Here is a 14,247-nt window from a genome sequence, read left to right as displayed (position 1 = left end):
TGAAACACTCACGAAGGCGACTGGCAAGGCATCACCAATTTGAACGGTTCAATGATTTCTTTCATATACAATTTTTAGTACACAAAACGTCGTCTCCTACGTTCAACGCAGTGAGTGGTAAAGAATGCCTCATATGAATTAAGTATCAAAAGTTGGTAAATTCATTTCAACTTTATCAATACTAGTGCATTGGTGGCGCACACTTCTGTTATAGACAATGCACGTATAGTTTAAGTTAACCAATTATAATTTGCAACTATCAAACAGACTATTAAATCTTGAAGCAGAAAGTGAGTGCCACTCACACATGCATGCACAAATGGTTATGTTAATTAATCAAAAAATTCAGAAAGTTTATATCAAAAGTAGAGAAAAACAATGGAAAAGCACATAATCTATTTACTGTATGTGCACTTTAATCACTCTAATTAAATTACAAAATCGCTAAACTTTTGCTGTTCTAGTTTTGCCAAAGTGAATTTACTTTGATCGTATCAAATGCAAATGTAATTACTTTGAATACGGATAAAGTGATATCTAAGAGATGAGTGGAAATTCATGTTAGGAACTATTGTTTGTTCAACCTGCAGCTGAAACTAAAATTTGGAGAATTATTTATTACAAGTTAATATCGGGTTGGACGTATGTTGTCCGATAACCATGAGAATAACATTGGAAATTGTTTCATTGAGAAAGTAGCTCATGTTATTTCCAGGTCAGCCTCCAGCACTAGAAAGTGGATTTAATCTTAGAAATTGATATGTTAAATAGAGATTACTGTCGAGTCCCGGCTATATCTTTGATGAGCGGTTATGTAATTTGCTTTCGACAGCTAAGACGCACATTCGAGTTTTAGCGTGAAAATAAGGGGAAATCTACGAATAATTTCGTCTTACATAAAACAATTAATGTTACAACAAACGAAGTAAAAGATTTTTGTATTTGAACAACGATACTTTGAATATATTTAATGATTATGCTGTCATATCCTTTCCGTTTCTACCAAAAGAACCAACCAGAGTATTTATTTGCATTCCATCGGATGAAGAGTCATTACACACGCAGAAAATTACGAATTCCATACATAGTGTAGTTGGTAAGGAGAATTTTTGAGAGAACGTTTACAACCAATCCTTTAGGTAGCCAAACGATTTGATTGCTGTAAATGTTCTGATAAAAGTGGTCCTTATCAACTACACCCCTTCCCTCCTGAATACGCAAAAATTTATGATTTTTTTTAGGTCTTTCGACCACTTGGCCGGCGGCTTCATGTAAACACACGAAAAGCCTATGAACCGTCGGTTAAGATAGACATGCATATTATAATTACTTCATCAGTTAGAACATTAATTTTACTGTAATTGTGTTAACTTATTGAAGGAGCTCATTGAGTATATTTTCGTCATTGTCGCAAAAAAAATCACTAAAAAAATTTCAATGTTATCATGTACGACCCCTTTGGGTATCTAGGAACCCAGAGTCCTAATAAATATTTTCTTTTATCGTATCTCCCATGATGCAAACATTTTTCAAACCTGAATCCAAGTTTAGTCCGGGTAATTCAATAAAAGCCTGCACTAAGGCCGGTTTATTTAATTACAAAGTTTATCCTTTAGCACCTTCGAAAGTTTACTTAGCGCATTGATATTATTGATCACTATAAATTACAGCTCCCAATTCCAAACCCAAATTGGGTTCATTTCTATGTAAATAAAGATCCGCCTGCTTCTACTCTGTGTTTAATGGAACTAGAGACTATACTTCTAACGAGTTTTTTTTTACTTCAAAATGAAAATATTTTTGTAGCTCCTACATCTGGACATCCACCTTCTCAATATACAGGCTACTGTCCTTAATATTTATCAATTCCGGTTGTTTTATTCCCATATTTTATCGACTAAACGATAAACAGAGAAATACAAACATGATCGTTCATTTTAGTCGTTAAATATTCTTCCCTAAAAAAAACATAAATAATTTTTAAAGCTCAGCTTACATGCTTTAATGTGAATATAAAGCCCGCCGACAATTTCGGTGTAAACTACAATGTAAAACGCTTTCTTATTTGACACTCTTAGCAAAATGAAAAATTAGGGCTAATGATTTATGGAAAAGGACTATTCATGCGTGTCTAAGCAGTGCCGTTCAAAGTTCTACACATAGCTGAATACTCTGCTGCTCGTGGAAAATAAAAGTCTGCTTGTACATTGTCATAATTACAGAGGTGAATCAGGAGTCTCTTTTAGTGCAGAAGGTATTTTTCTCTCAACTCATTCTGTTACAGTGATGTAACTGGGGGCATTTGAAAATCCGATATAAAAACTTGGCTTGACTTGATGGTAAAAATGGATGTTATTGTTGTAAAACAGACTGATTCGATTCTGTGTATTGCTGTGTACATAATTCTACCGTAGAACCACTTTCCAACAACGTCCCCTTTCTTTAAATGTTCACTTCATGTGCTGCTGCAAGAGGTGTGTGGTATCACACAACAACGAAACACCAGCCGTTTAAAACATAAAAAAATGGATTTGTGGATTTGTAACAAGAAAAATATGCAAATAATGTTACATGGCATCAGGATTTATAAGTATCGCAGATAATTCACCCGGCGTTGATGATACAGTCGTTCCGACCTATGGGGGAATAGAGAAAAATCGAAACTGTACAATTTCCAGAGCATTTTTCTCTTTGTCTATGGGACGACAAAAAGTACACTGATAAGTATTGTATCAGTATTGTTTTGGATTATAAGCGACACATATCAGCTTCAGTAAGATTCCTCTGGAGAGGAATTACGGCATCAGTTCAGTAATCAGAACAGTAATCAGTTAAAATCAACCCAATAGAAGCTTGGTGTTCGTTTCAAACGATTTCCACCTAATTCTAACTATTATTGACTGAGACTAGCGGTCTAGCCACATCCATCCCAAAGCTAGAACTCAAGAATAATCAGCATTTCCATCAGTTTATTTTAGTTTCCTTTGGATTTGAGGAAAGTTTGAGATGTCTAGAGGACAGTTCCCAAAATTTCATCACTTCGAAAGGTCCATCTTCTTACCAGTGTTAGCACTCTAGGATGAGAAGGACTTCTTTCAGTTTTTTTTTAACTTTCTACTGGACTTAGTGGAAGATTGAGTTGTCTAGAGGTCAGCTCCTAGGCTTCCATCACTACAAAAGCTAGAACTCAAGGATAACAAATATTTACATCAGTTTATTCCTCTGGATTTTCACAGCAAAGGCTCCCAAAATTTTGGCTGTAATATATATTATGCACCTGTTGCCAAGATTGGTATTTTGACGTGTAGGACATTATTGCCCTAGCCGAAGGCGTGGGCCATAATGCCTACACGTCAAAATAACAGTCTGGCAATAGGTGCATATCATATTTTATCTGTCGAGAACAGATATATCGAGATAAACAAAAACTCCCTAGAGGGATAAGCTCGAGATTATCGTTCTAGACAGATAAAATCTATTACTTCATTTGAATTTTGCTTGTGTTTTGCAAAGACGTTGATCTTACCTAAAGCCGTGCATACATAAAATTATACACGCACACATCTATAAAAAATGTAAGGCTTTTTGACGTCTTTTGAGCGTTGATGTTAGAAGCAGCACGGCAGAGTAAAATAAACCAGGCAGGAGCGGTACATTTTCAAAACATCAAATAACGGACCTTACTGTAAAATTAACTCAAATGAACACTGACACCGAAAAATTTTATTCGCAAAAAATATAGGGTTACTAGATTATTCAGGTTCCTAGTCAAATCAGCGCTCCTGCTGGGCTAACTTTACTCTGTCGTGGAAGCAGTGATGTGCAAAAGCTCGCTACTTATTTTCTTTGTCATTGTCAAAAGCATAATAATGTAGCTTTGTCACGACAATTGCCTAAATGGGTTGACTGTATTTATTACACTCAAAAATTAATTATTAATTAATGCCAACAAGAGCCGGTGGCGCTTGCACGTTTTACGTTTGACATTACTACGATTAGTAGACTCTTGGTAGTTAATGCTTGGAAAATAAACGGTAGCGCTATGGTCTACTCGGTCTACTCTAGTATATACAGTTTCTAGATGAGACCACTAAGGATAAAATAGTGAAAAACGGGATTCAAAAATAACTTGAAAGTTGTGTTATGCCACATAGTTCCCGATACGTAGATATTCTAGTACAGTGAATAATGAATCTGGCAATCGTGCTTTTACAGCATAAAGCGAAGAGTCTAAGACATTTTCCACCTGCCACATGAATAAAAATCGAAATCCATTGATCTTATAGAATCAGCGCGTGTATGCATGCCACTCAACCGGCGATATTTTCGAAAAATGATAGGAAACGGAAAACATATTAAGAAAATTGTAAGATTTTATTTTTTGCGGAAAGCAAACATTGTTTTATGATGGAAATATTAGACATCAATACATTAGTCGTGTATAAATCTAGATAGATATGAGTGTGTGGCTGTGGCATTCAATATTGAATGTTGGAGACATTGATTTTATGTTGAAACGTTACATATTTGTATACACATTGAACCCTTAACATTGAAAATATTGTCGGGCTTATCTTCCTGTAAACACATTACAAATATATGTATGTGCCCCTCGATTGAGATGAGGGATGAAACATAAATTTATTATTAATAAAATAACGCACAAGTATTAAAGAAGGAAGTAGCGATGGAGAAAAAAAAAACTCTTATGCAAGTTATACTCAAACATGGAAAGTCCCATGATTTATGTGGTTGTCGCCGGCAGCCATAGCAAATGTATATCGGTATACATCCAGTATACGTAAATGCACGCTATGTCTGGTAAATGCTGATATATTAGAAGAGGAGATGAGGAATTTGTAAAAGGTAGAAATTGAACGATTAATCATTCCATCAAAACGGGAATATTAGCTCAGTGTGATACTTTCATTCGGTCGTATTTATCATCCTTAAATGCCGGTTTCATAGAAAATTAGACGAACAAGTGAGACGGTTTTTTTTATCTGCTCTTCGCAATGGACCTGGCACTGATGCGGTGATATCGTAAGGAATTCTTTAAACAAAATAAGGAATAATGGTCGTACTTACTTTCAATTATTGTCTTTAGAAACACTTGACAAAGTTTGGCGTATTCTTTGGATACTTAGAATGTGAATGCATGGATTGGATACGTTAGTGGAGGAGTATTTGTGCTAGTAATATTTTTTCACGCAATTTTTTGAGAAAAACTAGTCATCACCTTTGACACATCATGGCATCATTCTCTTCTAGAAACATTTAAATTTCTTGCGCTAATTTGCCCACAGATTTAGTAAGGAATGAGTTTGTCGGGACCACAAATTTTACGTAATAATTTCTAGTGCTAGAACCCTGGTAAGACTTCGATTACATGTAGCTTATGAGCGATTGAATTTTTAAATTTTATAAGTACAAACATAGCACTGCTCCTAGCATTAACACATTAACAATATTTGGAGACTGATCAGAACAGGCGTTGTATTTCTTTCGTACATACAGTAGTCATGCTTTCTTTGTGTGAGTTAAAATGCAAGTTTACATGTCGTCAGCAACATAACTAAAGAACTTGTATCTCCAATATCTCAGAAACTACAGAACCGATTTTGATACTTTTTTTCCTTGAAAGGCAGTGAAGGGTTATGGAATTTGAGCCCAACTTAAAGTCAATCAACCATATGGTTCGGAAGTTATTGTGGAAAAACTGAAAAGCCTCACGACGAAAAATGTTGATTTGTCTGAATTTTTTGATGCTGCAAATTCATAACTTGTTACTCCCTTTTAGTAGTTTCTGAGAAATCTGAGATACCCCCTATAGTCATGTTGCCGACGATGTATAAAAATTTGGAGGCTTTTTAACATCTGGCATGCGAGTGTTAAGGCTAGGAGCAGTGCTATGCGAGTTTTTGAACTGACCTTTCACAAATGGTTGATCTGTTTCTTGGACCTCGATAAATGGATCGTCAATGCCGCACATAAAAAACCGCAAAAATAAGCGATGATCACCAGTTAACATGATCTTATATTAATAATGTGAAATGTACATAATATGTTTAAACGAAGTAGTAGATTTTGTGTCAAATGCTAGGCTATACATTGAACCAAGTGCGTTGATTGAATAGAAGAAGTAATCATTTAAAAGGCGATTCGTGTGCCAATTCTTAAAGGTTAGTGATGGTAGAAGGTCTATTGGATGTACAAAGGTCAAGTGGAACTGCTGGAATTTAAGAAAAACAACCAAAGACATGAATTTATTGCTGACTATTTTAGGGTGAGTGTATCAAAAATGAAGGTATGTCACTTAAGAAATAATATAATGAAGTCTCGATAAAATTACTTCTCCGGTTCCTTGCATGAAACTAATGGTTATGTTGGGTCATTCGCATAAAAAAGCCCACATTTTTTTTCTGTTTCATCGGCGGATCTCCGGGAGAAGAGCTTAAATGGGAGAATTTGTTTTTGCTGTTTCATGCGACCAACCTCTCAGTATATTGGGATTTCATGTTCAAACGAATGAAGCAGTAGATTTAGCTCCGAATTCTAGACTTTACATTAGCGTAACGAAGTAACAATTTAATCGTTTTAAAATCGTCTCTTAAATACCGCTTTAATAAATCTAACGCTGCTAAAAGGTTAATCGATAACAGGGGAGGTCGATGATGTTAGTAGGTAATGCATAGTTTTCGATCGACGCCAATTTTGTGTAGCCACAAAAAAATTGTACAATGCGCAGATGAACTCAAGAGTCACTGGAATAAGTATGCTAACGCTACAACTGGATCAAACTTACTTTTGAACTTCGACGTGACCATGGAACTTCTTTAAACTACCTATGCATCTCTCCTTTTGTTACTTATCACATTTTGTTGAACGTTTTATAAGCTATAAGCTATCAACAACTTCGAAGTTCTTGCTGCGCAGATAAACCGCCAAAATTCAATGGAGCAGTAAAAAATTCAAAACTGTCATTTCAAATACCATTTTACTCAAAATACAAATATGTAAGACACAGGGCGATATTCTTGCCGCAATTCGTATTCAAAAACAAAACTTCATCAGCCGAACTACAACACTTTGTATCGGCCTTTGTTGAACACATGATGGGCCGTACTCAGCTTTAACAGTTCCTCTTTGATTAATCTCGTAATTTCTCGTTTTGCCTTCTGCACGGACAACTCACTGCAACTTTCAATGGCCAGGTAGAGTTTACGTTCACCTTCCGGCGCATTCTTGCCGGTTGGCACATAGGTACCGCGTACTGTAAGTCCAGCTTCGGAATATTCGGAAATTTGTGCCAGTGCTTCCTTAGACGTGACCTTCCATCGGGCTTGTTGCGGGAAATCGTTAATTTCCAATTCCTCTTCGTATTTCCGGAAGATTGATTCGGCACCGGGAGGCAGTACTTCGTCTTCTTCTTTCGGCTGATAATTCAGTTTGTTGTTCAACTTAGCTGCTAGTTGTTCAGCCACTGTCTTTGCCTGAAAAGGTCACAAAAAAGTTTTCATGAGTTTGTTAAGCCAGCCTGGAATTCAGAAAAACTTACGGTGATCAGCGATTGTGTTGGACCGCCCTTTAGGATTGCTTCAGCCGCCTGCTGTGTAGCACCTTTCGCTTCGAAACCTAAGTTCTTGGCAATGTTTATTCTCGATGCCAGACGTTTTGCCAGTTCTAATTTGTCGGTTTGTGATGCAACCGGAAGATTAGGATTAACGATAGTCGGCACGACTGGTACTACTGGTGCCTCAATTTCTTTAATATTTCGCTTGGCCGCAAACATATTTTCGATTTGCTGATCAATGTCATTTTCCAAATCATCGTCATCATCCGAATCCTGGAGTCCCAGTGCTGCCTTTTGGAGTTTTTTGTTCTCTTTAACGGCAGCCGCTTCTTGTTCGTCAAATTTGAATCCTGTCAAGTAAGCAAGTCAATAATCAGCAACGACGTTCTAGTTGCAACATTATTGAAATTACCTTTGCCGCTGAAACCTCCACCAGAATGTACTTTTTTACCCTCCGCTTCCTGAGCCCCTTTATAGGTCTCCCATAATTTTTGCAAGTCTTCGGGAACCTTAGAGCCAGATTGCTCTAAGGCTCTGATGATATCACCGGCATATCGACCCTGTTCAGGAGTAAGAAACGTCCATGCGCAACCGTCTTTCCCAGCTCTGCCGGTTCTACCACATCTGTAACGACGAAAATAATCAGCAAATTGCAATCAATTGACTTCGGAAGTCGGTACCTGTGCACATAATCTTCATAGTGATTGGGGCAGTCATAATTCACCACTAAAATCAATTGCTTCACATCTAATCCTCGTGCTGCCACCGAGGTTGCAATCAACAGTTTCACTCTTCCAGATTTGAAGTCCAAAATGGTCGAATCACGATCGAACTGATCGATTCCGCCGTGTAAACTCATGCAAGAGTAGGAAGCTTTCATCAAATCTTTGAGCAAAATGTCCGCATTCTCTTGTTTGTCAACGAATACAATGATGCTACCGTGTTCCTGTGACAGAAAATTCAATCTTTAGAACTGACGCTGTCAAACACAAGGATTTTGCGGTATTTACCTGATAATGGCCTAGCAGCTCTAGCAGTTTAAAGAATTTCGCTTCTTCGTCTAACACGGCCACATTTTGATCGACCTCTTTACAAACGACCGATCGTCCGCCCACCTGCACTTCGATCGGTTTCTTTAAAATTCTTCGAGCCAGTGCCTCCATTTGCCGGTTGAACGTCGCACTAAACATAACGGTTTGGCGATCTGGACGAATGTTGTCGATGATTCGCATGACCTATATCGATGGGTTATCAGTCAATGAGAACAGAATATTGACTGAAAGACGTACCTGCGGTTCAAAGCCCATGTCAAACATTCTGTCAGCCTCATCCAATACTATGTAGGTCACTCGACGCAAATTGGTTACCCGACCGGAATTCGCAGCCAGCATGTCTATCATACGGCCTGGAGTGCAGACGATCACCTCGGCGCCACGTTTTAGTTCAGCGATTTGTTCCGAAATTCCTGCGTAAAGTGAAAAAGAATTGATTTAAGGCCACCTGTCACTATGTCACATTCTCGTGGGAAAACTCACCCGTTCCGCCATAGACACACACAGCACGTAAATTAAGAGATTTCGAAAATTTCTTGATATCCTTGCCAATCTGCATGCAGAGTTCTCTGGTAGGGCTCATGATAATCGCACTGGGTCCGTCACCTTCTTCCAAATGTGGCTGATCCAAGATGTGACTGTGAAAGACGGCAATGAATTTGAAATTGATCACCAAATTTAGGAGCAAGAAATTGTTTACTCACCGAAACATAGGCAGTATAAAGGCCAAAGTCTTTCCGCTGCCCGTTTTGGCAATTCCAATCAAATCTCGGCCGGACATAATAGCCGGTATTGCTTGACATTGAATGGGTGTGGGTTTCTCGAATCCGAGCTTCTTCAGCACGTCCATTTCTTTCTTCGACACACCACAATGTGCCCACGTTTTTATGGGCTTGGGACAGCCTTTGCCTTTCACTTGAATGTCTTCCAGTTCTTTCTTGTATGCATCCACTTCCTCCTGGGTCATTTTTGACAATTCGGGCACCTCAACGTAGAAATCTTTTCTGAATGGCATGTACTCCACACCGGAATGATCGATTTTGGCTAATTCTTTTTTATGCTTGTTGGCCAAGTTGGCGGCGGTGTCTTTGATGTCTTCCATTTCTTCCTCCGACGAATACTCTAACCCATCTTGATTCTGTTCCATCATTTCGCCTTTCTTCGTGTCAACTGTTTTCTTTGCTACGCCGGATACGACCACAACTCCACCAGCAGCAGCGGCACCGACCAAAGGATTTGCAATTTTGTTTACCTTCCGGACCTCTTTGTTTACTTCCTGCATGAACGCATCCAATGGATCGATCTCTTCTTCTGGTTCCTCCTCAATTCGTCGGTTCTTTTCGATCTCTTTATCCTTTTCCCTCTGCACATCCTCTTCATCGTCAGATTCGTTCTCCAAACTCCATTTCTTTGCAGCGGACGCAATCGGAGCTTTGTCACCTGCTTTCTTGTTTTCCAACTCTTTACGTTTCCGTTCAGCGCGCCACCGTTCGATACGTTCACGTCTTTTCGTCATTTCCAACTCCAAGCGTCGCTGTTCTTCTTCCTTGTCGACGCGAGTGGTAAGATCGAACGTTTCCACTTCGTTTACCACTTCCTCTTTCGGTTTTTCTTTGACAACTTCTTTTGGTCTCTCTTTCGATCGATCACGTCGGGCAATTCGATCGCGTGATCTGGACCTTTCACGACCTCTGGTAGTTTTACTGGAAGTTGCACTAAAATTTTTGAAATCGTTTGCAATGAGTGCCAGTGATAGTTTACATTGAAATGGTCAAACTTACTACTTGTTTCTATCCCGGCTGCGACTTCTCTCTCTTCGTTCGGTTCTTTCTCGAGGTACATCTCTGCCACGACTCGATTCACGCACTCTAGGCGCATCTCGACGCGGCGACCGTCGGTCTTTCGTTTCTCTACCGCGACTTGTAGACCTCCGGGATCGTTTCCTCTCTGATGGAGAAATAGATCTTGAACGATTTCTGGAACGACGACGCTCTGTTCGGTCTCTGTCTCTCCTGAAATTAAGTCCAAATCAATGAGTTTCATCCCGTTTTGGACACGCATAACCTTACATTTTCATTTGTCGTTTATCCAATTCAATGCGCAAAATTTATTCAATTCCACTGGCTCGGGTCATAGTCGAGACGGTATCACAAATTAATAAACAATAGTTGGACGTTGGGATTGCGTAAAGCCGATTAATAATCCGTGAAACTGTTGTTATGATAAATAAATATATCTCGAATCAGAAATCACAAACAACTGACAGTTTATAGTAGGGTTGTCCACTGACAGATGACAAATGCGCGTAACATACACGCAACGGACGCAACGTAATGGGAATGTTATGGTACTTACATTTTCCGAAAGATGGCGCAATAACAATTGCTTGTGTGTTGATATTTTGAATTTCGGAAGTACTTAACTTATCATTTTCAGTGTACGTATAGTTGTGCGATTCATCTATGACGAAACGATTTCGGAGGAAGAGGATTGCTGGCCATTTTCAGTTTGTATACAACTTACTATTAAACTTTATTCAAGCATGCCAGTGTTTTGGTGAATATCTCAGGAGATCGGATGAAAAACAAAGTGTTGATGGAGAATCTCTCTGGAGATCTAGACATGTTCCGATTTCTTTTTTGAATGTGTAGTTAGAAACTGAATAACGTAGTTAGTCGGACTTTACGCCAATTGAGGGTCTTTGTGTGATTGTCCTTTACCACTTACCTGGTTGGGGAGGCATAGCAATTGAAATACATTGCTCGCTGGGTATAGTGAAGTCGGAGTTATAGTTGTGTGATTCGGTGCGCATTGGGGTTCACCCAAAAAGTGTACCGGAAAATTCATCAACTTTAAAGCCTGCTTTACCCTATCGTTCAAGCTTTGAAGTCATTTTAAGCCCATTATTAGATCAAGGATTATGGAAAGTTCCACATTTGGGATGTTATTGACGATTTCCCTATGTTAATTGCAATTTAGGCTTTTTCAAGTTTTCTGTAACTTTACAATAAGAAAAGTCTATGTACTTCAGGCTTTTTCGTGTAACAAACTATTTTATTGGTTCTGATCCTCTATGAAATTTTTTTGTGACTGCTTATGAAGTAACTCATTCAACATAATGTGGAAGTAGACGTTCCTACTACTTCTTTGTCCCAGACACTAGACATTTCTTACGTTACATTTGCACTTTTAACAAATTTGAAGTCACTAGAGATTAAGAGGTGATTAAGGAAAGTACATGCAGTAGATATAGGTTGCATTAAGTTTATATGGTTTACCGTAGCAGAAGCACCCTTCGGAAAGCTACGAATAGGACTGGGTGTGAGTTTCAGGTCGGAAGACATCAACTGTCTTCTTAAAAACTTGAGAGCGAATCATCATTCGATGCAGCAAGTCCTGTGTCCTGTGCACAGATTCAAATGTAATCCATTTTCAAATTTTTTGCAGGCAGAAACATTTTACAGGCCGGTTTAGAGATTGTAAGTGGTTTTGAAGCGTAAATTTCATCTGTTGACGGCAGTGATGACAAGAATAAATAGTGAACTCTGCCTCATGCCTTCATTATAATGGCGAAATCTATGTTATAGCTAATGAAGTACTAGATTTGTTACCAATCTCTTTAAAATACTTAGATCAAAATAGAAGTAAGAGATTCGAAAATTTTAAACGAAAGTGTGACTAATGCAGTAAAATTTACGTTAACATGAAAATTTTTGGTTATCTTCATCATTTCGGGTATCGTCGCCAACCACATGCCTTAAGTTTTTCTTGAACCACAGCAATGTTTGTGGGCTTATGTTTTCTTTCGCGCAATACTGCGACAGTTTTTTAAATTTCTGGTAATTGTTGATGGTTGGATTATCCATGGGAAAAATCTGATGAATTCCGTCAACATAATTGACCGACACATCCAGTCCGTTAGCACTTAAAATGTGATTCGTTATCAAAATGTGTAAAACGCTGCCAATGGTTGGCGAATCAAAATCGTTGCCATAAATGTTCAATATTGCCACACGATTGCATTTGGTCAGATTGGTTAGTATCAGCTCCATTGTTTGAGACGATATTTGATTGTAACTGATGTCAAGATGTTTTAGTTTTGTAGAGCTCAGATGCTTGGCAATCACATCTCCCCCCGCATCTCCAATTTTATTGAACGGCATTAGAAGTGCTTCAATATTACTGTTGCTTAGAGCCAGAAATAATGCTTCTGTTCCATCAGGTCCAATGCAATTTGCACCAATGTCCAGAATTCGTAAGAAACCAACCGAAATATTTTCACAAATTATGCCCAATCCGGAGCAACCGAGACCAATTTTACGGTAGTGCACTTCTATCAAACGGCTTCTCCATATTAAAATGGACAAAATGACTGAAATTTTCGGTATGTCAACAATATGTTGTGGATGGTGCGGAACAATGTTGCTCAATTCAACCGATCGCAGATTTTTGCAATTCAATATTCCATCAGCGATAATTGCTAACGTTATGTGATTGAGGCCACAGCTGCTCACATCGATGTGGGCAAGCTTCTCCGTTTGCGACAAATACATTCGAAGATGTTCGGATCGCTTCTCATCAATTTCACTTCCACACAGCTTTAGTGTCTTCAACGATAGATGTTTTGCATTCTCTGCCAAATATCGATACATTTCCCAGGGTACATCGGAATGTGTAAAGTTCACGCTTACCAAATCATCGAGACACTTCAGAAAGAGTAGCGTATATGCTGCAGGTACAGCGCAATGCAGAAATTCAAAATGTTTAATGGCTCGCAATTCCAAAAATTGTAAGATCATCAGAAAATCGTCGTCCGTCATTTTACGAAAAAATTTGCGTTCGAATACGTTTCCATGAAATATAACATGAGCATATGGCCGTCTATCGTACTCTCTCTGCCAGCAATCTAATATGATGTCGCTGAGCTTTCTAGACGATCTTTTCTTCAATGCAATGTCTGCGCAGATATCACATTCCATGTTGCTTGTTATGCAGTTTAAATTTTGACTTAACTAAGCCTGCTTTAGTACTAGACATAGTTATTACAACGAGGGAAGAAAAGTTGTATTTCTAGGGTGTTGTTTGTGGCCAGAGCGTAGCGAAAAATAGTTGTTTGAAAACGTTGGAAATTTCATTTCGAGGGTGTGTTGTTGACAGAGCGCAGCGAGGGCCACGAGTCATCAGAGAAAATGAAATTTCCAACTTTTTTACCCTAGACGTTTTTCACAACGTCTCACACATACATGAATGTGTAGCATGATCTCGTTGGCCGAGGCATAAATTTGTATGTGTGAGACGATCGAATGCTTGATGATCTATAGAATTGCGCAATACAATAATTGGACTTGTATAACGACTTGAAATGTAATGTTGAGAACTTGGTACTGTTACATCGAGTGACAATCAACAAGGTAAAAAAAAACATGGCCAGTGAGGAAGCCCTTAAATCATTATTGGAATCGTCTGGAAGTGAATTCTTCGAAAAAATGGAAGAATATTTACGAAGCAAGATTCCACCACTCATAAAAAATGTGTTACTGTTGATGGATATTGATCTTGCGCTCCTTTTGTCTACATTTGATGGTGAATCAATCCGACACATTGAAGACTACATGAAACGGG

General features: G+C 38.5%; 2 protein-coding genes across 2 annotated transcripts; both read right to left on the bottom strand.

Moving 5' to 3' along the window:
- Positions 1 to 6,978: 6,978 nt before the first annotated feature.
- LOC119070960 (probable ATP-dependent RNA helicase DDX46) lies at positions 6,979 to 10,886 on the bottom strand. Its single transcript, XM_037175525.1, has 10 exons — positions 10,695 to 10,886; positions 10,407 to 10,637; positions 9,330 to 10,340; positions 9,109 to 9,263; positions 8,863 to 9,038; positions 8,584 to 8,808; positions 8,254 to 8,519; positions 7,986 to 8,197; positions 7,559 to 7,923; positions 6,979 to 7,493 (listed from the first exon to the last, which is right to left on the bottom strand). Exons 1-10 carry the CDS (start codon positions 10,700 to 10,702, stop codon positions 7,080 to 7,082), a joined length of 3,063 nt encoding a protein of 1,020 aa, XP_037031420.1. The 5' UTR covers positions 10,703 to 10,886; the 3' UTR covers positions 6,979 to 7,079.
- Positions 10,887 to 12,274: 1,388 nt separating this feature from the next.
- On the bottom strand, positions 12,275 to 13,604 carry LOC119070709. Its single transcript, XM_037175162.1, has one exon. The coding sequence runs from the start codon at positions 13,602 to 13,604 to the stop codon at positions 12,324 to 12,326; it is 1,281 nt and encodes a 426-aa protein (XP_037031057.1). The 3' UTR covers positions 12,275 to 12,323.
- Positions 13,605 to 14,247: the final 643 nt, after the last annotated feature.

The sequence above is a fragment of the Bradysia coprophila genome, assembly GCF_014529535.1.
Source record: "Bradysia coprophila strain Holo2 chromosome IV unlocalized genomic scaffold, BU_Bcop_v1 contig_106, whole genome shotgun sequence".
Lineage (NCBI taxonomy): Eukaryota > Metazoa > Arthropoda > Insecta > Diptera > Sciaridae > Bradysia > Bradysia coprophila.
The sequence above is the reverse complement of the archived record's forward strand: the minus strand, read 5'-3'. Positions and strand labels throughout refer to the sequence as shown.